This window comes from Labrus mixtus, chromosome 20 (genome assembly GCF_963584025.1).
Source record: "Labrus mixtus chromosome 20, fLabMix1.1, whole genome shotgun sequence".
NCBI classification, from domain to species: domain Eukaryota; kingdom Metazoa; phylum Chordata; class Actinopteri; order Labriformes; family Labridae; genus Labrus; species Labrus mixtus.
This window is the reverse complement of record NC_083631.1, coordinates 14,895,770-14,922,920: the sequence shown is the minus strand read 5'-3', so window position 1 is coordinate 14,922,920 and position 27,151 is coordinate 14,895,770. Positions and strand designations below refer to the sequence as shown.

At 42.6% G+C, this 27,151-nt stretch overlaps 1 protein-coding gene across 1 annotated transcript; it reads left to right on the top strand.

Moving 5' to 3' along the window:
* Positions 1-494: 494 nt before the first annotated feature.
* rnd2 (Rho family GTPase 2) lies at positions 495-26,085 on the top strand. Its single transcript, XM_061026777.1, has 5 exons — positions 495-789; positions 1,243-1,330; positions 20,307-20,416; positions 22,823-22,957; positions 25,011-26,085. The coding sequence occupies exons 1-5, from the start codon at positions 688-690 to the stop codon at positions 25,278-25,280; spliced, it is 705 nt and encodes a 234-aa protein (XP_060882760.1). The 5' UTR covers positions 495-687; the 3' UTR covers positions 25,281-26,085.
* The last annotated feature ends 1,066 nt before the right edge of the window (positions 26,086-27,151 follow it).

Genomic DNA, 27,151 nt, shown 5'->3' with positions numbered 1-27,151 from the left:
GTATGACCGTAAGACAAACATTTAAAGTGAAATGATATAAGAAATGAGAAAATATCAGTTTGCACATAACCTACCACCTCTGCATTTCTTAAGTACAACTTCTGAAGAAAATAATCGAATGGGAGTGAAATAGCCTAAAAATCGTCATCCGGGTAATCTCATTGGGATCCTAATGAGTTTGTAAACATTTGGTCTATGACTCTAAAGGACGTGAATTCTTTCATAAATCGTGTTTTAACTTTTAAAACTCAAATAGTTGCATTTTTGTGACGTCATACGGGGGGGTTAAGGAAACATACATTTCTGAGTCTTGAACTTGTGCCATTTAATTTCCCACAAGGGCAGAACATCACAGCTGACTGATGGGACTCAGACGTGAATATTAAGAGGGCGTGGCCAATAATCAAATCACCCGTTTCCAGGGGAGGGCTCGCGCGTCCTCTCTCTCTCTGGTTTTTGGGAGTGGACCAGTTAGTGAGTGGACCAGTTAGTGAGTGAGAGTGTTGTCAGCGGGAGTCACCTGAGAGTCGCGCGTGTAGAACAGGAGCAGCTGGATAAGACGCACCAGAGTTGGCGCAGGCATTTTGCTCATTTTTTTTCATACATTCTTTGATTCTGCTGCGTCTCTTATCGGAGGCTTGATGCGATCCGAACCCGCATCAAGAGCACACCTCTGACGGACGAACCATGGACAGTCTGGGCAGCCGCTGTAAGATCGTGGTGGTCGGGGACACGCAATGTGGGAAAACGGCACTTCTGCATGTTTTTGCAAAGGACTGCTATCCAGAGGTGAGTCCATCCAAAGTCTTGTGATTTCAAATGAGATCGGGAGTTTTCTAATGAGAGGGAACACTGGCATTAAATGTAATACTGAGCAGTTCTGTGCTCAGTAACTTCAGTACCTGTTCAGCAGGGTCACATCCACCTGTTTAAAGACAGAATTGTGGATCAGAAGGGAGAGAGAGAGAGAACTGTAAAGAATGGCTTCAAAATGAATCTTATAGTCCTGCAGTGACTGAACTGAATTTAATTGTTGCATTGATATCCCTGACACTATAGGGTCATCAGCTACAATAATAAAATCCTGAAACATCCCCATTAGACTTGACTGAGATGTGTCATTATTTTATTTGTCTGCTGCATCATTACACTCCCATCAATGTGCTCCTGTGAAGCCTGTGTCTGTGTAAACACAGGCTTATGTTGTGCCTCTTAATGGAAATAAATCCTTTTTCATTTCAGACCTACGTACCCACCGTGTTTGAGAACTACACTGCCAGCTTTGAGATCGAGAAACATCGCATTGAGCTAAATATGTGGGACACGTCAGGTAAGACAGTTTGCCGTTAACCTCTGATATGTAATCCACGCAGTCCCGGCTCTGTCATTGTCCCACTCTCTGGCTGCGACCGTGGGATGACTTGCTCCAACTTTTCCATCTCACAGACAAATAGTTTTGACCTTGCCAACTCCACATCTTTGTTTCTAAGTCGTATTGTAAGCCGAGGACTTTTGCTATTTATGATTGTTGTCTTTTCTGGAAACCTCTGTGCCAGTTATGCCTCCGGGTGCCTTGTGTTTGCATTCTTTCCTGTGCCTGTCACTGTGGGTGGCTAGCTCTTCCCAGGCTCCGGCCGGGGCAGGGGTCGGGTGGCTGTAGGGGGGCGTGGATAATGGAGACAGGATGGGCCTGAAGGCACCAGTAAACTATCTGTAATTACAGTTAAAGTGTCTTCATCATAGCTTGACAGAGGTTGTGCTCTTCTGGCTTATATTACATCAGGTAATTGACAAGTTGTCATATTGATAGCTTGTTGAGCTACCTTCTATGCCACATTTTTAGATTTAAAGTCAGCTCTGATATCCGTTTTATTTCCTTTTCATATTTTGTTTAGTAATCAGTATAAAAAAAAAAAAGGGTAATGTTTTCCAGAGTTCCCACAGCGTGTCTTCAAACTTCCCTCCCTACACTATCAAAGGAATTCATTCACAAGATTTAACCTTCAAGTTTAGTGACTTGCATTTTGCAAATGTTTTTCAGGGAGCTTTTCCAACCTGAATTACATCTTTTAGACATTCAAAATGTCATATCGAACATGTTGCAATTGCTGCTGACGTCAGTGTGAAAGTTTGCAGTTGCACTGACAGGAGTCCATGTGAGCAGTGTTGTGCCATCAGAATGGCGACTTTCCATGACATCTTTTGTCTGGTCAAATACTTGTGATGTGACTCAGTGTATAGAAGTCGATTAAGGTAAGGCAGCCACTAGTGTAAGACTCACTGAAAGCAACGCTCTCCTCTCATCATAGTTTAGTCAGCCTGGATGGATTAACAGCCCTGAGCCACCCTCAGATCTGCATTTCATCATCTCAGGCTAGTTTTTGCAACTATTAGACCGGTGACACGGCCGCCCTCTCACAGGACTCTGTATGAGATCCTCCCAGAGGGGAATTCCATCTTTTACCATAAACATTCCCAAAACTCAAAACTCTCTCCCTGGAGTAATGACGAGAGGGTTTTTTTAATTTTTTTAATGTAACGATCAGTCTCATAGAGAATGTTGTTTTTCCATGAACCGCATCATGACCCGGAGAGTAAATCTGCTTGAGCCTGTCAGTCAGGGGTCAGGGTCCCGTGGGGCCCGGGGTCCAAACTTAACAGAGTTCTTATCTGTGGGCTGTAAGAGCCTAATGATGTAGTGGGAATGTTGTGCTTCTGTCCATCTTTAAATCCCTAAACCACCTTTGGCAGTTGTTTATCCTCAGCCAGGAGGCGCCCACCCCACACCCCACAACAAACCAACGTCACCCGACCCACAAGGTTGTGTGTGTGTTCTGTGCTCCTGTGTGTGTGTGTGTGTGTGTGTGTGTGTGTATTTGCTGCTATTATTCACCGATTCACAGCAAACACAGATGTTCATATTTCCTCACAACAAGAAAATAATTGTCTCATACTCGGATAAAAAGGCTTCCATCTATAAAGAATACACCTCATCTCCCCTTATTCCTCTATCAGTGTCTTTTATTGCTTCACCCCCTCTTTCAATTTCTCCAGCTCTGTTTTGGTTTTAATTTCTCTCAGGTACACTTCGAGCAGCTACAGGAGCAACAGATATGCATTCAGGCTTTTACGCACGGTCACGCCATCCTTTTATGGGAGAAAAATTCAGAATAAAATCTATCTGGTTCAATGCAATCTCTGCGATCAGCTGGTTTACTCAGAGAGGTGAAGCAAATAGACTTAAACCGTGACCTGTGACTTCACTTTTGCAAACCGCCTTGACTGCTGACCTGTGATTCAAAAGAACAAAATGAGGAAACCTATCATGGGTGTACCAAGAGTCCTTTCTTCTTTCTTTTTTTTTTTACCCATGATGCTCAAACAGAACTCGGCTAACATCACTTTCGTACAATAAAAACATCATTGGACTTCCTGTACCCGCTAGTTCTCGGAAGATGTGAAATGAATTGTGCTTGCCACCTTCTACAGTCGACACTTTAAATTCAACCTGACATTTGCATCGCTCCACTTTGTTGAACCACCCACCCACCCACCCAGACACACAGCTGCTGTTTATTTTTGACAACCCTCTCCACATAAAGTATTGTCTACCCTTTTAATTGCTGCTGAAGTCTGCCTGCTGTGGTCTGGCTCCGCTCACAAAGCATTATTGATCTCTATCCAAGGAGAGGCTATTTAAACAGCTTGCGTCTCGCCCCGGCTCGCATTTCTCCGGCATGGTTAGGTGTGTTTTGCCCTTAAAAACACTCCCAGCATTGGTGGAAGTCGACCATCGATTCGTTTGGTCTCATTAAATTCTGGTTCCTCCACAAGCTCTATTCCTTGCAGGATGGGTAGGAAGAGGGTCGAGGTGTTTATCTAACAGAGTGTGACTCTCTAAATGAATGGGTATTTTAAGAAGCAGAAACAAAGAGCTCTTTCGCTTCTGGGAGCCCGAGGACAACTTTTAGCTGCGTTTGTATTCTGCCCTGCGTTCAGCTCCAGACTATCTAGAGAATTAAATCAATTAGAAGGTGATTGAGTGGAATTCAAATGAGAGAGACGCTGCATTACCCGTGCAGCTATGTTACACGAGTGATAGATGGAGTCTTCTGCTTCGTCCATGGCATGTTTCTGTGTCGTAATTGAGTTTTGAAGCAAACACAAGCTGTTAAGCGTCAAAATGTCAGTGTGACTCGCTGATAACTAATCTGAGAGCCATTAGTGATTACTGTCGACGCTCTCGGGGCATGTTGGTAGTCAGCCAGTCTGAGGTTTTCATAAAGCCTGGGGCACTTATGCACTCTTCCTCTCTTCCCAATATGGTGAGGATGCCCGGGAAACGTTCCCTCCAGCCTCGGGCTCACACTGATACTCCACTCAGAGGTGAGCCTGTTGTTTTGCTTAGAAGTCCAAGCCATGACAGGGCCGGGTTTCCCCAAACTTCTTGCAGCAGTACACTCACGTCTCGCTCGGTTTCTCTTCTTCGCGGCCTCTCTAATTCCTGACCTGATTCTCACATTCTGCTCAGTCATGCTGGAGTTGTGCTTTCAGGTGGCAACCCACACGTTTTTCTCTTGGCTTTTTGGGATATGTTTTCCACTAATTGCTCAAACTGCGGTGTCATCGCTTGTCATTCCAACCATATGTCCTTCACTCGTTTACCGGGAAGTTCCCGCGATGAAATCTGACTTTTATCGCCTGATCATCGACGTTTGCCGCACTATCCCTTTGTAACCAGCCAATTCTTTTTAAGTTTGTTTAAAAAGAAATTGTTGCTGCTTCTGCTGGGAACATGAAACACATCACTTGCTGTGCAGTGGAGGATGTTTCCAGCAATAGACCTGCCTGACATGGGGTGTTCACAACAACAAAAATAAACGCTTTCATGAACTGGCTGCAGTTTGAGGCTCTATTGTGCTGCACAGTCAGCGAAAAGAAAGCAGAAAAAAAAACCGTCTATTCAACTGAAAATGTCACAGATTTATACTCCAGAAGATTCTTAGATTAAAAGTGACCACTCACATGGCTTTCCGAGACATTTCTCTCTACTGAATGTTCCTCTGTTAAAGTCAGTGTTCAGTTATTTCTTTATGGCTCGTTCTCATGACGAAGCTGCTTGTGTTTTCACATTCAGCATGTGATTGTTTATGACTTGTGAGACAATAGCATGACAATGTAAGTGTGTTACACCACTCCCAGAGTCACGCTCCCTCTCGTTACAGCTTCCCAGCATTCCTGGTGTCTTTGTCTTTTAAAACTCCACATTCTTGGTGCACTGGACCAGTATGGGGCATCCAGAGGCCTGTAAAAACAAGCTGAGGTCTGTGGGCTTTCTGTTCCTCAACACTTTCCGCTTGATTAATCTTTACTAGAGACTGAGTGAACTACAACCACAACCAAACGCAGAAATAAAACCAGTAGACCCCCTCCCAGCCCTCAGACCTACAGCTAACTGGAGCCAGAGGATGTTCAAATAGTGCAATCAGACCTGAGAGGCAAGCATGCTAATCACAGGGGGGGGAATGATCTGAATCACAATCGTAATGTTAAACGATTAAGAGCCATAATTCCCGTTTTCTGCGCACTTTTTCATATTCAGACTGAGATGCTGCTAAGGGGGTTGGAAGCGGCGAGAAAGGCAGCTGCATATAAAAACCGCAGCAGAAAATAAATACACCTTTTTGTTTATTTTTGTCAGCATCCTGAAGGGAGAATGACGACATCCTTTCATATGCTGTTCACAAGCCTGAGTGTATGCACCGAGCCTAAGCAGCTCAAAGTGTCTCCTGCTCTCTGCCTTACCCGCCCAGGGCAACAACTGCCTAATCCAAACCTGTTTTGATGATGCAGAACAGGCTGGAAGGCACTCCCCTGCGCTGGGGGAGAACGCCTGCATGACAGTTTCGGGTAATGACTAAACAGAAGATAGTGTAAGGATGGTGAAATCCTGTTACTAAAAATAACAGTTTGTAGCCTGGTAATTAAACAAACACACAATGAAGGAATCTGGAATGCCTCTCCTTTTAACAAGCATTTTATCGTCATTTATAACATGACTGATCATGTTACATGGTTCTTTTAGGGAATATTTCAGTCATTAAAATGTCTCTAATAATTTCTTAATTTCTCAGAGCTCAGGGCAAATCTACAAGTTGTTTTTTTGTCCATCCAACATCCCAAAAGTTACAAATTTGAAGTTGGTGATTTTATTAGCAACATGACATAAAAAGTCATCATATTTAGAGGAAGTAGCTGTTGACATAGTCTGCCTGATGACAGAACAAAAGTGATTTATTTAATTGCTATCAAATAATCCTCAGTTGATTCAGTACATATTTCATAGATTTAAAGTCTCAGCAAAAGTAATTGTTGTTGCAAGTAGTCATTTCACAATATTCCACCACTTAAGTGTGGAAGATTTCAGGTACACACTTTGGAAGTTAGTTTTAATTGTCTTTTTTTTTTTTTTTTTTTAGCATCAGCGCCATTTGCTGACAATGAAGAAGGCTCACTCCTAATTTCACCACACATCTCAGAAATGACTTTTATCTCGTTCAGACAAACATTGTCCCGAGATGCCGAATCCTAATGACTTCTGAGATTAATTGACTGTCGTCTTGTGCAGTCAGCGGCTTGACATTAACACTTTGTCCACTTAACTGTTGCCTGAGTGCAGTCTCACAGACATTACAAATGCTGCAGACTCTGACTCATGAAGCAATAAAAAGGCATGTCGGGACATAGCCCAGTACAAAGCAGTATCGAAACTGCTCCTGTAAAGTAGTACCTGTGGACAGTCTTTTTTTTTTTGTTACCATATCTAGAAAAATAAACGATTTGGATGTTAACACTGCACGTGCTTCAGTTGAATGCAAAGAGTGATTATCCCACTAATCACACAGCTTTACACCATACAGTCTGTGATGATGGGAAGTCAAATGGAGTTTATTTGACAGAATGGAAAAGTACCACTAAAACACTGTCTCATTAAAAATAAAAAGCAAATGAAGAAATCAGGATAAACTGACTCTTATGAACAACTTGTCATGATTGACTTAACAATGTTGGTATTCATGTTTTCATTGACACAGCAGGGTTTTTTTTTATATAAAGCTATTTAATGAATATTTTTGGAACAAATACATGTTGGTGTAAATTTGAATATGAAGTCATGGCGGTGGTGGAAACAACTGAATGCTTCCATTCACAAGAAGCTGATCAAATGAATCCTATGGTGTGGGTATTACTTTAATGGTCCTGGTATTGGTACTGTTTTCATTTAATCACCTTAGTGGTTGCCGTGTGATCACAAGAACAGCTGAGCGCAGTTTCTTACACTGTTATTCAACTAAGAACGGCCATGTTAGCTTTTCTTTAAAGGTTGGAAATAAACATGGGCCCTTTTTTTTTTGTTCCAGGTCACCAATCACCCCTGACAGTTACTAGAATGCCACTGAAGGTATTTCTGGACACAGAGGGGCACCGCTCTGTCCTCTGGGGGCCTTGCGAGCCTGACAAGTCTGACAGTGGAATAACAGAGGATGTTTTTGACTCTTTCATGACTTTTATCTCTCTGGTGTGGAGTTTGGGATGAGCCTGGTGCCTTACTGGCAGCTCTGCACATCATGATCACAGGGACGACCGTTACTGGTTGAAGCCCTGCTGGTCATTTTACACATTAGACAGGAAATGGAAAGAGCTTTATGTGCTGCGCTAGATGTGCATTCCTGGTGTGAGTTGTGCTTTAAATAATATAAATACAGATATTTAGAACAAAGAAAAACATTATTATAACAACATTAATTTATTCTGTTAATATGTAGATGAATAAATTTCAACTGCAAACAAAGAGATGTAAATTTATGTTTGATTTTATATCCATTAAGCAGCTGTTGAAAGCCTTTTAATGTCCAGGTTCTTCACTAAGCAATAACTTCCATGGCTTTTACGGCATACATCACTTAATGGCTGCATTAATGCATAAATCTTAAATGTGCAGGTGCATGCAGGTGTCGTATTTGAAATAACCATGATTATTTTAGCTTGAAATAACACCCCCCCCCCCTGAATAATGTCAGCTTCATGCACAGTGCTGCACTTCACTGCACCCTGAGTGGGCTTGTGGGACACTATAGGAAGTCTGCAAGAAGAGGGCGATCCAAGCTGCTGGGCTGGATCCTGTGGTTTTTCAAGTGGGCAACCGGCCGTGCTCCATCAATGGCGATGAGCTCTCTGTGAATGGGGATCTTAGACTATTCCACAGAGAGTGGACAAGTTTAAGAGGCGACGGTTGAACACAGTAACTGTAGGTGCAAGAGAAGATTGGTTGAAGTGCAGGACAGCGTGATATAACTTCTCCAGAGGTGGTTATCTTTTTTTTTTCCCTCTGTCATTTATCCTTCTCTCTTTCTTTTCCTGCATAGATGTTTTAGCCCATTAGTCTTGGCGACCGCTGAAGCGCTGCACTGAGGTCGCCAGCAGTCAGGGGCCATGTTAAGCAGGGGGGAGGGCAGAAGTGCTGCATGGAAACCAGCCAGCTACACTGACAGGAACACACAGGCTGTAATTACCAGACAGAGTATCTGCTGTCCTCAGTGACACAGGGAATCACACACACACACACACACACACACACACACACACACACACACACACACACACACACACACACACACACACACACACACACACAGACACACACACCTATACTGAGGCATGTACCCATCATTCTGACCGTTTCTACATGTATACAAAATGTCCTGAGCCTCCCACATGTTCACCTACCCATAAACAATTAAACAAGCTAGTAACCCCATATGAGAGAGCTTCCTGGCCCTCCTGATCTCTTATCTCTGTCTGAGGAGCCTGCAAATGCGTCGATGGATACACATTTAAGAGCCGAGAGCCTCCACACATTCCTTCAGCACATCTTAGCCCCCTGTGCACTGTCAGCTTTCTGCTGAGCACCCGGCAAAAGTGTATAATCTGCTTAAAGAGCATGTCTGCTGCTGAACGCCACTGCACACTGCTGATAGGCTGTGTAAGGCTTTTACTTAGTTAATGTGCCAATGGAATAATCAAAGTGATAAGTTATTAGGGGATGAGCATTAACCGGACTACATTAAAAGAAGTCTTTTGGTACGTTCAAGAAAAAGAGCTTTTAAGGCGCCTGATGAGTTCGCACTCATTCAGACTACAAGCCCTCGTCTTAAGCGTCGCCATGGTGGCTGCTGCTGTGTGACAAAGAATAAAGAGAAAATATTAAGAGTCAAACGTTTTTATGTTGGATATTTAAGGTGTCAGGTCTGCAAAGGAGACAAAAATAAATACACATTTTATATGACGGTAGGAATGCACTAAACAAACTTTGTTTTTATATATTACCTGGCCAAAACGTATTTTCAGTGTTACCCTACAAAATGTGTTTGAATTTCATTTCTAAAGAATTAAAAGTAGACATTGCATTTGTACAGAATGACTCAAAATAGCAACAGGTGTTAAAAAAAACATTAATTTTTCTACAAACGCTGACTTGTTATCCATTATGATTGTAAAAATACAGATTTTTGTAGCTTTGACTATCCTACTTTGATCTCTCTGTTACTTTGGTTGATTTCGTGTAATCATGTTTGTAAGATTAAAGAGAAGGAGAGAAGAAGAAGTGCGTGTACTGGATACTTGTGAGTGCATGTTTACATGTGTGTGATCGACTGGGTTAGTGTGAGGGAATTCCAACAGCTCTGACCTCTGACATCGCCCATGTTTCTCAGCTGACCAGAGGTGTAATGGGGGCTGATGAGGGACTCTGGGATTGGTGCTGGGGCACAATGAGACCAGAGAGCGCAGCAGCTGCTACGTCCAATAGGAGAACAGATTGGGGGGGGGGGGGGGAATGAGGGGTGAGGCGAGTAAAGGCCTGGGGGTTGCTGCCCTCGGAGCTTGTTATAAGAGCAGCAAGTGTTCACTAGATTGAAAAGTGGGAGAGGGGACAGAAGGAGAAGCTTACATCTGTGCTTTTCCCACCCTCCTCCACCCTCCACCCTTTAAGGCTTATTGTTGTGAGTAAGATATGTCAGAAGCACCCAAGGGACCTGACCCACTGGGGTCTTTGGGGACACAGACACAAAAAAAACGCCAACTGTGTCACACTTTAAAACCACCGCAGTACTTCTGTTACATGTTAAACAGTGAGCTACATGTGGCACTATAAACTAAATGCAGTGCTTTTGTCTATTGTGTCAGATGTGGAAGACGCAGGGTTTAATCTCATGACCCTCTGTCTTCATTGACCTGAAGTAACATGAAGTAACACGGCACCATCCAAAGGAGTCCATTCACACAGTAGGAAGTTATTGATCCTAAATGGTTGAACTTCAAGGGCGCATAGACTTGACCAGAGGAAGTGGGAGTTTTCTTGCTTGAATTTTTACAATTTCATGTTCAATAATGAGAAAAAAAAAAAACATCCAGCAAGTGCTTACAGATTTTCTGGTAAAGTACTTTGATGGATCTGACATGGACTCAGCTCTTGTTAGACGTGAATAAACATGACCTTATAAACAAAAACAAAAAAACGTGTTAAGAGATCTTCACACTGACCTGGGATGTTTTGGCTCCGAACAACTCGGTGTTACATATTTTCTACAGACTACAGCAAATGCTTTGTTCTACAGTTTTAGACGATTTGATTTGATTTTCTAACTTTTAAAGGCAGTGATTGGTTTTCTTTTATTTCCTTATGAAATGAAAATTTAGGTGGCAGGCATATTTCTTCAGTTTTATATCCCCTCAGGATGAATGTCTGCATGTGTAGAGAATATTTACAGCAGAGGTATATTGCACAGTAAAAAAAAAAAAAAGAAGTAGCTGGCCTCAAGTAAAGAATATGAATAAATATTGCAAATGTGAACAACTAGATCAGGATGATTTCAGGAGCAGTCCGCCTGAAATTCTCTCTTTTTTTTTTTAGGAGTGCATTATGTGAAAATGGCTTAAGTATTACAGCCCTGCACTGAACTAGCTATGTGTCAGTCATCCATTCAGACAGTAAACCCAAACAGGGAACTGCACCTCTGTGTGTTGTCCCTCAGTCCACTTCCTCCACTGAGTGCAACAGAACCCGATGCAGCGCCAGCTTTGATCAGCCCACTTCAAACACACACACAGACTGGTTCTGCTGTTTCAAAAAGCTCATGCTCGGTCACCCCCAACTCCCCCCCCCACCCCCACCCTCCAGGGGAGCAAAACCCTCTCAGCATCCGTCTGCAGCCCATCTGAGCGTAAGGGGATACAGGGAGAGAGGCCGTCTTTCACCTCCAACCATCACACCCCCCCCCCCCCCCCCCCCACCTGCACCTTCACTCACACACACTGACAGATCCCATCATTTATGGATGACTTTATTTATAAACAAGATCCAATGCGCTCTCTTTCTAGCTGCTGCTGCTGCTTTTGTGGAGGTGAAATTGCTCTTGAAGTGGTGCCATGTCTCTGCGGTGGCCTCCCTGGGGGTCCGCAGAGTGGCTGCAGAGATGGATAGCTCAGAGATAGGGCTGTTTGGGGGGTTTCACACCGGAGGAAGTGTAGTCGATGGAGCAGAGGATGTCCTTTTCTACTTTACAAGTTTCTCTTTCATATGCCCGTGTAGCTGCTGTCTGAATATTCTCACTTCTTTTCTCACATCAGACAGACAGCTCTGAAAGAAGGAGCTGCAGTCAGTGTTATTACAAGTTTAAAATGACAATCTTCAAGCAGGAGCACGAGGTTTCGAAAGGACGGATTGAGATTGAAAGACGTGTCGAGGTGGAGGTAGATGATGTGACCTGGGCTGTTTTTACAGGTGAACAGGAACAAAAAGAGATGCATGAGAATGTGTGCACGTGTGAGGTGAAGATCGCCTTTGATGAAGGCTTGCTGCTTTTCAGGGAAGATATCAATGCGGCATGAAAATCTCCAAAACCAGCCGAAGAATTAGGAAGGTTGTCTAACACTAGCAGGAAACTTTTGGGCTAAGAGTGTTGAAAATGGATCCATAAAACAAATACCAGACTTGGAGCAGCTTGAGGTTTTTTTTGGGAATTTATGACATCCTTGCCAAATGGAGGCGCTGTTAATAAGCTGCAGGCTTTGAAAGCCAACATCATTACAGTTTTAGAGGAACACTTTTCACACCATCACTTTAAACTTCATTTACAGTTTAACTGTGCGCAGGAAACTTTGCTGCTTTTTTTTACGTTTGAATGCTGCGCAGAATGGCCCGTTGGCAGATCACAATGCAAACCCATGGTTGAATTTTGTGTCTGCAAGGGAAGACACGTGGACTTCTTTGTCTGAGAAAGTCCGACTCAGTGCTTTGCAAGATGCCCTTGTATTTTTTAAGGAGTCCTCTAAACAGGCAAAATGTTCCATTGAAGGTGTGAGCAAGCAGGTTATGTTTTATGTGCCACATTAGTTCTTGTTCATGCATCTCCTTACAACAACATTTGGGCAAGGCTACTTTCATACAATAAAGGACACTCAAAGTGTAGACTATCAACATCCTATTGTTTAACAGTCATAACAGTATTTCTGGACAGATGCACATGCATTTTTACGTGTGGATACTTTTAATAGTGGTTAACCCAGACTCCCTCCGGAGGCCGGTCTGAACAGCTTTTAAGATTTTAAATCTTTTTTTTTTTCTTTAAAAGACACGCTGAAGTCCTTTACTTGTTAAATCACCCAAAAAGAAATGGAGCAATATGTTTTGCAGTCCACTACTGACTGGTTTGAGCAGTGAAAAAAGGTTATGCAAAGTTCAGATAATCTTCAAGTCAGCATCTGGTGTTTATAAGCCATTTTTTTTTAACAGTACATTTTTTTTTTCTTCAAATCTTGTCCAAACAGTTAGTTGCTGCTGCTTGGATGAGAGTCAAGAGTTCTGGTGTGAGATGCAGAAACGTCTTAAAAGTTCTGGACGGGCACAGCCAGCAGTCGTCCGCAGCCACTTGACTTTCTCGCACAATCGAACATCGAGCGGTGTTTGTGTCGCAGCATAGCAACACACGAGCCGCTCCAAGGTGTCAAGGGTGTCACCGAGGGGTGCAGCACTGCAGACTGCCTCGCCAAATCTGAAGTCATGTCTCAAACAGTTTGAAGGGGAACACCAAAGTCGAGACGTGATTTGTGTTTCTCTCTGAAACTCGGTCGGGAATAAATAGATCAACGGAGGAAGAGAGCGACAAAAGAAGCGCCGTGATGTTTAAAAGCAGAGCGCAGCATGATCCAGAGTCGTAGACAGTCACAGAGATCAAACAACAGGAGATGAAATGCGTCACTGTTTCTCTGGTCCAATGTACTTTTGTGTGTGTGTGTGTGTTATAATGAAAAAGGAGCTGGGTGAGGAGGCACTGAAAGCGGACACACTACATCTGAATTCCCCCCGGGCGGGCATGAGACAGACAGTAATGCTGCTCTGTACGCTGCCTGTGCTGTCAGCAGCAAGGCAGGCCCTGGCTTTACAGCCTGTGATTGGATGGTAGACATGGGCATTAACTTCTCACTGGTGCAGCTCAGAGCAGATCACTGGAAGGTGCTTGCCGCCCTTCAAAGGCTGCACTTCCTCCAGAGGGAAGGCGAGGGGGGCTTTGATCAATATCCCCCCTGTGTGAAGCCGCAGACATGGAAGGTTAATGGCCATTTAACCCAGTGTCACCTCCACTGTCCCAGCTGTGTTCTAATGCCTTTGGAAATTTGACACAGCCATCTCTATTGCGGATCAACAGCTATGAGTACAGTCTGTATGTGTGAGCGTGTTATAAGCACTTGTAAAGCCTATAGGTTAAACTATATAAACAAACATGGACCACAGAACCGTGGAATTAACATGTTTAACTATATATATCATACACTGCTGGCATGTGAGCGATACAACTCACAACAGGTCAGAGCTTTTTCCTCGTTGTAAACACATTGAGGTGTTGTGGAAGTTTTCAACATAAAGCAATGAAAGATTTCTGATCATCCTGTCAGACAGAGCCGCATTGATGTTTCTCTAGAACAACGTAGACTTCATCTCCGAGGAGCGTTATGAACAGCAAAGTGCACACGTCCGCTCATCTCCTGTGTAAAATGAATGTGTCATCACTGCTCTGAAAAAAAAAAGACATTATAAAATGGTAAAAGGCAAACTCAGGGTGTGAAGTTTAGTCTGTTGATGAGGGAGATGCTGTTAGTACCCTAAATAAATGGGCCCTACTGCCTTATTAAATGCAATTTAATGTAGTTTTTCATGAGGCCGTGGAAGATGGTCTGCAAATCTGTAAATGCTCTGTATAAGTTATACTTATTGTAATGTAAGGCTATAACCTGAAAGTCAGGTTCTGAATGTCAGTAGCAGCATGGAGTCTATATCCTACTGTAGGGAAATATTTTAAATTTGCATCACATGACAAAGCAAGTATCCAAGCTGAGAAGTCCATACTCTATGAAATGTAACATCAGCTCTGATACCTGGCACGGAAATGATTCATTATCAACTGACCTGTGTTTTGTTTCCTACAGCAAAAATGAATACACACTTGAGTTGGCCAAATTGTCCTCTGACGAGAGAGTCATCAGACCTTTTTTTTTTTTTGGAAGCGTTGCACATTGCATTGGTTGCCCTGTTTTTGTAATTTTAAGTAACTGTTCCTTGATTGTACAACACAATGACATTGTTACACTGCACAAACAACAGGAGATCCTTACTGAAAAGGATTAAACAAGTGAGGCAAGAGCCTGCTAGTTATGATTTTTTTATGGAAATGAATCACTGCTTCAAAGGAACACAAATCAATTCAAACCTCTAAAACTATAGAACTACCAATAGAAAGTATTCAGGTAAGTGTTGTTCAGAGTTTCTCAGAGCTTAAACATGTTACTCTTCCATTTCAGTGTAGACCTCATAACTAACTGATATGGTAAGTCTTCAATCACCATTTACTGTATGTGTTGAACACAAGTTTATTCCTCCTTCCAGGTAGATTTTCCACCTGCAGTGTGAGTTAAAGGTCTGGCATAGGAATTAGGTCTTTGGGTCCATATGCATTAGATGTTGTGTTGGATCCTGGATGTGAGACTGTAGACTAAAGCCTTTCTGACTGGTTTATATTCACACAATGAAACACATGCTGCCTCTCACAGCACAGTGGTACACTGGGTCAAAGTAATGCATCCTCTTTTCAAAGAGAGCCTTGGCCGCAGTCTCGGTTTACCTCTGTTTGTGTAAGAACTCTTATTTAGGAGGAGCCATAACAGTGCACGACACAGAACCCCGACCATCAGCAATGAAAAGTCTTCTCAACCTCTTAAAGCATGAAGCGCCAAACCTCTTCTTCTCGTTTAGTCACCTCCAGCCGGAGTCATTAGCCTGCACGATCCCCCTCGCTCTCCTGCTCTCTTTCCCCTTGCTTCCTTTCAGGGCCTCACAATGAAACCATTTGCATCCCTCCAGGTTGCTACGATACTCGGCCACCCCGACTTGAAATGTTTTGCCCTTGCTTTGAAGGTGGATTTTGAGAGGAAAACAGCTGCATGGGAAGAAAAAAGACACAGTGTATGCGGGGCTGAATGTGTTGCGATTGTAAGCCTGCAGCTAACTCAGTCCCACTAACTGTTTTATTGTTTATTTGTGGACATTTTAGATGGTTCCTGCTTTCTTGTGTCCTTTCTTTGTTTTTGAGCATGCCTGTTTTCAGAGTGTCTATATGGCCTAATGAGGCTGTTAGTTGCTGTCAACTCCCTGCCATATGTGCATATACACATCAGAGGGCCTCAAGGCAAAGACTATTCTCTCATTCAGAACGGTTTGTTTTTTTAGCTGCTTTTGCATTGAGCATGTAACAAACAGAGAGAGTAAATTCCTGCTGTGATGAAACAGATTCACGCACTGAAGACTGGAAAGCTTTGTTGGATGCCGATGCAAACTCAAACCTCACAGGCTACCTGAAGAATCGGGGGGGGGGGGGGGGGGGGGGGGGGGCAGGGGGGTTGTTATAATGTTGTACTACTGTGTTCCAGGCTGTGAGACATGTGAACATAGTTTGATCAGCAACTGAAAAAAACAGTGAACACTGATTATTTTAGAAGAACAGTTTGATTACCTGTTACCAACAAACACGTGTCAGCTAATGTTAGCATTCAAGCAGCTAACTGTTTGTCAGGTAAGAAAATATATGTTCCAGTGTTTTTTTTACTAACCGGCATACATTTGTCAAATAAAATAAATCTGTTGATATTGAGGAATTCATTTTGTACTGTGCCTTTTGCAACAAACATGATTGTTAACAAGGAAATGGTTGAATGCTCCTGCTAGCTTGTCTAATGTTGACTAGTTTTAGAAAATGATGTTATCTGAAAACATTTTTTTTTTTTTTAAATCCCTCCCAACTTTCACCTCCCACTTGGCTCTGTCAGTTGCTAATGAATTGGGATGTTGAATAGGCACGTCATTGTCAGATTCATAAATTTTTCTGGCAACTTTGTTTAGAGCAGTACTTTATTATAACCGCATTTAAGCTCCCCCCTGGGTATGAAGTCAGAGGAAAATGGCCTCTGTCTCAATATGGTAGATTGTTTGTTCTAATTAATAGAAACTCTCACAGAAGAGGGTTTAAATTAGCAGAAAGAGAGCTGTCATGTTTCAGACACATTACCCCTGCGGGGTAGTCAGAGTGTCAGGGGACAGAAGGCCCAAATGAAGTCACACCACAAATCCTCAAGCCTTATTACTGTACATTAGCGCTCCACTAAGTTCTTGTCCGCCTCAACATCCTCTGGGGTATTTCTGGCTTTTGATGAAGCTCAACTGACGGCTGCTGAGGACCACTTTCCTCCTACTTCTGTCTGCTCTGTTCTGCAGAGCCTCCTGCACAGAGATGCAGTTGGCTTAACGCTAATTAGCCCTGTGGTAATAAAGAAAGAAATCTACTTTTCACTTTGAGAGATAGCCGTGCTAAATCAGGCTAATGCTAATGCTCGAGGAGGAGGTTTTGAGAGGGGTGTTTTATGTCATCCCTGCTTTGGCACGGCGTGGCCGGGTATCGTTCATTGCTAGGCTTGATGGTTTTTAGAGGTTCCTGCCAGTGCTGTGCTCCCATCCATCTTGTCCGGCCTCTGTCTGAAATTCAATTGACCTTTTGTTCCACCTCACGGTGAATGGGCACAGGCCACCTCCACCGATAGCCAACCCAGAGCACTCATACCTCTTTATTTGATCTGTCCTGCCGAGTCCAGTGCTTTCATTACAAATCCAAACACCAACCGCCGCCCTCACCCCCTCCTCAACTCACAGCCACAGCCACTATTATCTCTGCTCATGTCTCTTTGCCGAAAGGGAGGTCCGTCACATTTTAGGAGTTGGGGGTGATATATTTTACAATCAGGAGAAAACCTTTTTTTCTCACCTCTCCCCCTCCTCATGTTCTTGATCCTTGCAGTAATTGTTTTTTATTAGAGCCGGCTCCACTTGTTTAAAACGTAGCACTTTTCTTCCTCTCCCGTTCCTCAGAGGACTTTTTTCTGACTTTGCAGAAGTGCTGAGGTAGCTCCGCATCGCTCAGGGCAGGAGAGCTCTGATTTGCTGCACTGTGACAAGGCCTGTTGTGACCATGACCTGTCAATCATTACGATCTTTAGGATTGACAAATTGATCCCTAAGGCCTCATCCCAGTTTCTAATTACATCTTAAGTCAAAGATGCAATGCCGTCTCAACTTTCCTCCACCTGATCTCTCCTCCCCTTCATCAGGATTCTGCTTTAATTCTCTGCTTGCCTCTCTTGGTATCACTCTCTCTGCACCTTGCCCTTACTCCTGCGTCAAAGTCATTAAATCTTTTCTGTCCCCTCTGCACCTCTACATGCTTCCTCCTTTTCTTCTCCTGCTCTAACTTCAGTCCAGGTCTGCTGCACTGTGATACATACTAAAGACCAACTTCAGCAGCTACAGCATCTCATGTGTGACCACTACCAATCAAAACTCGCTGTCGTACAATATGTGCTTTGCTGACTGCTGGACTCCTTATGATTGGGCTTTTTTTGAGTGTTTGTGTCTCAGTTGCTTCCTCAGCAGTGAAAACAGCAGCAATCTGGTGTTTTTAAAAGGAGAGTTGACTATAGGATCTTGATAACGCACTCTGAGGCGTAGGCTTACATTTTAACACATTACTGTACTGAAATATACGTACAGTGTATTTTTTTAATGTTTTAACTTTGATCTCATTTCCAGTAAGCTTTTGCTGTGTTCAATGGCACCACCTTGTAAACATGTCTGACCATTGGAAGTGCTGGGATTGTCATTTTGTTGATGCACATAAACCAAGCCTTCAGAAACAGTGCCAGACACTGCAGCGACCTTGCAATGGTCACCCTGGTTAGAAGGGTAAGTCATGTGTTTACACAGGAACCCAGAAACACTTTTTTCCCATAATCAAGCATTGAAAGAGGATCTGCCATGGACACAATGGAGAAAAAGGAATGCATGACCACAATTTGTGTAATGAGACATCAAGACAAAAGGGCTAAACAATCAAAAGAACCTGGACTATTAGTTTATCATTTTCTTTGCCTCGTAGCTGGAATGCAATGAACCGTTTCGTTTTGAAGAAGTCTTGCAAAATTGGATGACATTCAAAATATTTGATCAGATTTGTACTGATGCCAATACCAGAAAATGTACAGTTTCTGCCTCCGATGATGCCTTAAATTATGTAAATTAAAGCTAGCAAATTGCTAGCAATCAGTGTTTTTAGATCTTTTTTTTTAAATTTTTTATCATTCAGGTATCATCTGGCCTGGTGTTATCAGTTGATTATCAAGTCATAGTATCAGAATTGGTATCAAAAAGGACGAATGATATAGGCACCTCTCAAATGTTTTGCCTTCAATAGCAAAGTGTGTTTTTGTGAGAAAAAAAAAAAAAGAATGTAAACAGAATGTCCTTCCTCACTTGAGATACAAAATGCATCAATCCTTACTGTGCACTTTGTGACAGGCAGCTTGTTGGATTGTTCTCGGTGGGGAGGGGGGGCAGGTCAATGTGGGACAGCCAGCTGAATGACAGGGGGCTTCAGGCCGCGTGCAGCTATTGTCAAAGTCTCATTCCATCATTAACAAAGAGAACATAGTGATGCTAAAACAGGCTGTAGCACCATTGTGCAGACTCCATTTAACTTTCCAGACAAAGGCATGCTGAGTGTAACAGGCTGACTGCCTATTGTGATGTTCTGGTTTGAAGCCTGATAACAGCAACTATAAAGATCACCTATTATTTATCATATTCACTTTGTGTGACCTCAAGGGACTCCATGATTTATTGGTCTTATTCTTTATGAATGTTTGCAACGTGTGTATACAGTATTTTACTCAGATTTGTACACATTTCTTACAACCATGAGTGGAAATGAGGGTGACTTCACACCAGAACTGAGTTTTCTTGATACGAAATTTATGCAGCCAGCGTGCTGTTATTGCTATCGAAATGAGAAGTTCAGGTCTGTACCAGCTCCCAGGGCTGGCAGGAGGGCGGGTGCCCACAGACGCAAACCACATTTCCAAGAAAACCCCAGATATTTTTACAAGCCTCCTAATGAGAGTTGTAAGAAAGCAGGACCGGTGCAACAGAGGCTCCACTCTGCCTTCCAATGTGATCAAGGTGCAGAAATTATATGTGAGACGAAGGAGAGGCATGTAAGTGCGTGTGATTCTGGTCCAGTTTAAGATTTTAAAACAAGGATATTTGCCAGAGAGACAGGAAGAGGGATGAGTCGAGAGAATTAAGGGGTTCAACCTTTAGTTTGGCCTTTGTGCTGGCATTCACTGTTGTTTCAGGATGATAATGGATTGTGTGCAAAAGTCGTCCGGTCCCTAGCCCACTATAATTCACTTTCTAAATGTGTGTGTGTGTGTGTGTATTATTAGTGTGTGTGCTCTCAGTAACCCCTCGACATTCCACATGAAGCACTTTGATAAAGGGAGGCCACAGCTGTGTAGAAGCCCAGGGGACAAAGATACTCAAATATGTGCACACAACGTTTGAGACTGATTTGCATTTTCAGAGAGTGATTAAGCAGGAGCATGTCCAAGTCCATGTCACAGCCTCTGCTTTAATGGGATATCCATGTAATAATGACCTTTAGATCACCTTCCATGGATGTGCAGCATGTTTCTATCCGACAGATCGGCCATACGTTTTGGGCTAAAGAACCTCATGGGGTTAAAATCAAGTAAACAGAGGGATTTCTCAGAAGACATCATGACCTTATGCATATGTTAATGTGTGTCCACAGGTTCTTCTTATTACGACAACGTGAGGCCACTGGCATATCCTGATTCAGACGCTGTACTCATCTGTTTCGACATCAGCCGCCCGGAGACTCTGGACAGTGTCATAAAGAAGGTCAGTGTTTCTTATTTCATCTCCTCCTGCTCAGCGTTTAATATCTGCTGTGACACCAGAGAACTAACCGGAAAAAATCCAGTTTTCTCCCGATCAGCATCCACTCAGATTTCTGGGCCGGCAGCTTGCATTTTCACAGCTCAACAATAGAGCAAATCAGCACAGAGGTTAGGGCCCCCACGTTCCTTTATCTCATCAAAATGTCCATGGATACTTGACCCTGGTCTCTCAGAGGAATGGAAGGTCAGAGTGAAGAATGAGAGGAGACGCTCTGCTGCCGGGTGGGTTCGAGAGGAATATCAGATACGCAAATTAGCCACAGCAGCCGTATCAAAGACAGGCTGCTGCTGAGACTGTTAAAGAGAACTGGAGTTGCCTTTTTTTTTTTTTTAGGCCTTTAAAATGAAAGTTTTATGCAGAACAGTTGGCCAGACGGTGACACTTAATGCTCATGAGGCGGCCTTTTGTTCAGATGTTGTAATGTCTGAGTTGAGATAGAGGTTGCAGCTAAAATGTGATACTCGCCGGCAGGCTTCGTGTTGATTTAGATAGTTCTTATACCTATTTGTAAATGCAGGCACACCCAACTTAAAGAGTTTGTTTGCGTGTGTGTCATGTAAAACAGCCCTGTGCCTTTTTATGGGCGTCTCATCTTGAAGCCATGTGTGAGTATTTTCTTTTGAAGCGCTCTCCTTGTGAGGCCGAAGACGGTTCCCATGACCGGCCCGTTGACGTCTTTCGTGGTCTGTGGGGAGCCGCTAAAACGTTCCTGCAGACTTTGTAGATTTAACCCGAGACACTTTTTTTAACCCGCAAATATCCCACAAGCCTCAGTGCCCTCTATCAACTGCCGTCAAGCCTTAGGTTTTCCCATGAATCCCTTGGCGGGGGGTTCCATGACCCCTGACCCCTAGCTGTTGCCTGAGTAATCTCTAAAACCAAGGGGCACATGAAAAACCTGTTGCACAATCACCATCCAAAATTAGACTCTTGACCTCTGGAAACAAGCAGGTCACTGAGGTTTCTGGCTGACAGCTGTTGGAGTATAGAGAGGGTTAAACAATCAAAGCTTTTGATTGGATGTTATTGGAAGAATAGGGATGGGCCTGAAATGTCAGAGGTTGTGTTCAGTGTGAAGGATGAAGGAACACCTTGGCATTCTGCACACAGCCAGTGGAATATTTCTGGCCAGTGGCTGCTATGTAGCTGTGTCCCAAGGAAAAGAGGTTGGTTCAGTTGAGTTTCACAAGTGACATTTAATCTCAAGCCGATTTCGGAAAGGAAGACTGTTCAACCTTTTCTGTACAGAACCTGAAAATAGATTTGTCAGCAGGGGCTGAGAGATGAAAGTATAACACACATCCGCTGCAAAAAAAACCAACCTGAACCAGAGCTTCCATGAATAGTTTATTTCTACTTTTAAATGCCTCTAAAGTGTAATGAAATGTTTACACAGTTAACAGAGCATCAAATAAGGTTTGAAGAACAAGTCTTTGTTTGTTTTTTGTTTACTTTAAATGATAAGCCAATAACAAAACAGAGGGCAACATATTTTATTCTAGAAAAATCCCAAGACATTCCCATGTTCCAGTGTCATAACTAGTATGATAGATTCTTTTTTTAATATATTTTGTGGAAGTTTTCAATATATTTGCAGGATTTTGTGATGTTTTTCAGACAAACCAAGAAATAGGAAACTAAAGGAATATTATGATATAGAATGATGTGCATTTGTCACAAAAAAAAGGTATTGGCCAATATATTATTTTTAAACAGACCCATAATGAAAATAATTGTCTGTTGATAATGTTGATCAATGAAGGAATTATATTCACAGCCCTGCTGACACTTTACATGTTAGTCCTGGTTTTTCGGCTGCAAATAACCATTTATTTAAATTGGTCTTATTAATTAATTTATGGTTTATTAAATGATATTTAACAATATCCCAGAGCCTGAGTGATATTGTAACTTCAAATCTTTTTTTAAAAAAATCTAATCACCAGACAAAAATATGGTAGAACTGTTTTTTTTTACCCTTTTTGATAATACTGTAAATGGATCCTGTTCCTGTTTCGTCTGCTAAATGACTGAAACTCTAAATACAAGTTATTAAAGAATGTATTCAGTACTTATATTCAAATATTTTTAAATGTTTGAATTGACTTATTCTGCTCTTGTTTATGCTGACATCAGCAGATACGAAGAAAAAACAAACAAACTTGTTAGACAGTTAAGTTTCCTTTTGACTTTAGCTGAACCAGTGTGTTTTATAGAGAGCATTAATCTCCCTCAAGCTCAGGTATCCAGTCTCAGAGAAGCCAGAACTTGTCAATGTACCTCAGTCAGCAATATTCTCATAGTTAACATGATCAGTGATGTGTTTGTTGTATTATATCTCTACAGTGGCAAGGAGAGACGCAGGAGTTTTGTCCCAACGCCAAAGTGGTGCTGGTAGGCTGTAAACTGGACATGAGGACGGACGTCAACACTCTGAGGGAGCTCTCCAAGCAGCGACTCATTCCCGTCACCCACGAGCAGGTGAGAACAGGAACGTAATGGAAATGTGATATGAGAGGAGGAGGAGGGAAATAATGAGAGAAGGTGCTCCAGGGGTAAAACAAAACGTGAAAACAACAACGGATGTGAAAAGATATCAGAAAGCGATCCAGTGATTATTCAGGATTTTTTTTCCTGTCCTGGATCAGCGGTGGCATTTTCTCTCAATGAAGTCCCACAGGATGCGAGTGTGAGAGGAGACTCAGGAAACCTAATCAAGCAGTGCAGAGTAAGAGCTGGGTGAAACCCTCCTGGGACATGTTGCTGAGGTTGACATTTTGACAGAAATTTGCTGACATGGAATGTAAGGTTTCATATGATGAGGGTGACGGTAGGCAGCAGTTGGTGGTCTTTATGCCGAGGGACACATTTTCCACACAAAATAAAATATTCATGCAGATTTAGGGATTTTCAAAATGCAGGATGAATGGAAAACCGGACATTGATAAATGGCAGAGCCCTTTATCGCATTCTGCCGTGACCTCCAAGCTCAAAGAGAGGGGATAATAAACCGTTCTGTAAATCTGTGAATTTTAATCAGCTTTCAGAGTGTTCATTTTTGCGCTCTCTCATGTTGGCCGTACAAAAAGTGGATGGGCTTTTCTTCACTACCACACAAAAGCCCCCAAAACAAAGGGCCCTTTTTCAATTGCTGTCTGAGAGCTGTAGCCAGAGCCTAAAAGCATGTAGCCTTCAAAAAAAGCCAGTTCGTGTAAAAAGAATCAACAAACAAAAGATGGAGTGGGGAAGCACAGAGTTGATGTATAATAGCTGGGGAGTATTTGTGACCAGGCCTACATTAAGCTATTGTTTTTACTCAATCTCAGTCAGTTTTCATTCAGGGCCTCTACCGTTTGTCCCTCTAACATGCCCTGAAAAAGTGTGTCACACAGCACAAGCTAAAGCTGTGCACATTAAGCATTCTGCTGGTGTAATCCAATAGCCTGCGTTGTTATCCTGTTGCTGATCTTAAATTGAATTCCAACACAGCTGAGGAGTCGCCGCCGAGAAGTGACCACTGAGTGAACTCCAGACGTTTCCGCACTAATCTGCCTGAGATCCGATCGAGCTTTTCCGCTTGTCACCACAATCTCTACCCCCCCCCCCCCCCACCCAATATCATTGCTACCCCTGAATCTAAATCTGCCATTCCACCTAATGAGGATTTCACTGCCTCTGATACGTGGCTCAGCGCACGGTAAAATCAAACAGAATCCACTGGGAATGTGTTTGAGAGCATGCCATTGGACGGTCATGGGAAATGCGGTCCTGTCCCATGTGTTACAACTTTTGCATGTGTTGATCTTTCACTAATGTAGGTGTGATCATGAAACACGAGACAGCAGAGTGTTCTGAGCAGAGAAGCGCAGGGAGTCTAAAATTAAATTTGTTTCTGATTTGATCTCGAGCAAACAATTTACGGTCTTAATTACCTGAGTATATTGTATCATTACTCAGGGGACGCTCTACTGCTGGAGGACTTCTGTTACAGTTTCATCTCTTTTCTCTAAACGGCTGCATATACCGTGTTAACATCGACTCTCTCACCTCACACCGAGGAGACTAAGCGCCTCCATTATTCATGCCTTAGTTTGAGCAGCTTCTTTGTCTACAGACTTATTTAGACCATTGACATTCACTCTACAGTTTAGATCAGAATCTTTCTGGGATATTAAGCCATTTTAAGGTCGTAGTGCCTTCTCATGCCAAGGCACAATGAAACTTTGCAGGGGTATTTTAAATGTATATTTTATTTTGGAAACAGCACTTTGATTCAGAGTCTGACAAAACTGCTGAAGGTTGCACACAAGAGAAAAAGACAATTTTTTAGTAAAGCATTATTAGATGAAACTTTGGAAACTACAAAAAAAAAATTGTGAAGCTGTTAAAAGGTTTAAAGATAGTTTTTTGGCACAAATGTATCAAGGCTAATTTTTTGCACTCATTTCTAATGTGCACATTTTTGTATCGTCTTTTAAAGGAATACTGAGAAAAAAGATTGCTCATTGTCTCTTTCGTTTCCTTTGTTTTGCAGGGCAGCATGATAGCTCGACAGATTGGTGCAGTGGCCTATGTGGAATGCACCTCTAAGGTTTCCGAGAACAGCGTCCGGGACGTGTTCCATGTCACCACGGTAGCGTCGGTTAGGCGGCCGCACAAGCCACAGTTAAAACGTAGCAGTTCCCGCAGAGGCCTGAAGCGAGTTTCACAGCTTCCCCTGCCTCCACTGCCAGGCCGGACTGAACAAATGGACCAGGCCCCAGCCATGAGGAAGGACCGGGCCAAGAGCTGTGTGCTCATGTAGAGACCCATGACTACAAATATATATATATATATATGTAAATACAAAAAAAATGCAGAATCTATAACAGAGGAGGTCTATTTATTGTTCTGTTTTTCTCGTATTTTGAATTTTTTGCACTGCAGAGAAGAGGGGAGGAAACAAAACATTGCGCTGTGGAAAGAAATGCTTTGGATTTTTTTTTATTATTTTTTTTGCTGCGTGTGCATTTTTTCCAAGCTGTTTACATATTTGTGTTGTTTTGACATGTTGACAAAGTGGACAAAACCTCTGGATACAAGGAGGCTGCGATGGTGGAAGTGCTGACTAGTCCGGGGTATTAAGGAGGAATTAATTTCCGAAAACCGCTCAAGTAAGATCAAGACAGCGAGGAGAGTGAAGCACGTTGAAGCAGGATATCTGAGGATGAAGCCTGTTGTTTTTCAGAGACTGTTTCTCAGCAAACATGGTGACTAATTGTCTGGCTGTGCTGTCTAAAGTCTCTTCCTGTTGCCATATGTGATAGGAAAACCTGTATGTACAGTAATGCTGAAAGGGATTATAGAGATTAGACAAATGATGGCTCCAACAAAACATTAGGAAATTAGGTTTTGGAACAAAAAAATATTGTGAAGGTGTGTGTACGCATTACTACTGCAAGTGCATTTCAGTTAAAACAGTCACAACATATCCGACTTTTTTTTTTTGTTTCATTAATGTTCATTTTTTCTCATCAACTCCAACAGTGTCCGTTTGATTCACTGAAGTTAAAGCCGTTGTTGCTATTTTAAAGATGTTTCTTTGTGGAAAATAAAGTGATAAAATGTTAGGGCTAATTTGTTGTACTTTCACTGAAGTCTAAATAAATGGCTAATAAATTAGCAGCTTCATCGTCGAAGGAATAAGGGTAAGTTTCAATCCCTTGTTTTATTAAACGTTGGCTGATGTGAGATGTCTCGTACAGCTCAGACCAAATCAATTATTTACCTTAAAATGACTTTCTTTACAACCTCCATCCGTGCTCTCCCCTGCCAGCCCTGAAAAGCCATGTCTGTAAATAACCTTCCACTTTCCTGTTTTAATGTCATCCCTGTGCTCTGGTGTTGCCCCGCAGACTGAGGGATGAGTCAGTCTTTGAAGGTAATGTGCACGCTGTGCAGACCCCTCAGCTGGCAAAAAGTTAAATTGAACTGCAGTGCAGCAGCAGCAGCGCAAACATTATGTAGTGTTTTTAAATGACTGACTCCATACTGCTACAGGAGCTTTCAAGTGTGACAGATAACATGACATGTATGCTCTTCCATCCGAAGAGAACAATTTGACCGTCTACCTGATCCTGCAACTACAGACTTCTCAAAGTTCTTTTTTTCCCCTTCAGCTCTGTAAAAGAGTCTGTTGGTCAGCTTACATGTCGACCATTTCTCTTTGGAAGCAGGACTTTTTGGTTGGTGAGCTGATGAACCCTGACAGCATTGAGGAGGAGATGAGAGCAGACAGGCCCATCTACTGTAAGTCCAAACACTCTGACAGCTACTGAAAGCTTTACCTTTATATCTGTCAGTGTTGTCTGGCAACTTAACTGTCGTAACTTTCCAGCTAGACAGTAAACCACTGCCGAGATAAAGTCAAGAGATGGATGAAGGTTTCCAGCTTGTTCCTTTACAGAGGACAGAATGTGTCGATTGATTCACAATTGAGTATTGGCAAAAAAAGAGGTTTCGAGAAAGTTGTATAACTTCTCAAACCACTCCTGTGGCATATAGTAATTGTCAATTAATGCATTAGAGGGGCCATATGTAACTTTCAAAAATACTTGTTTGTGACACCACTGACCATTAGGATAACTGCACCGGTAACCTGTTGCCCGCCCTCGCTGCGATGCTTGTACGAGGCCG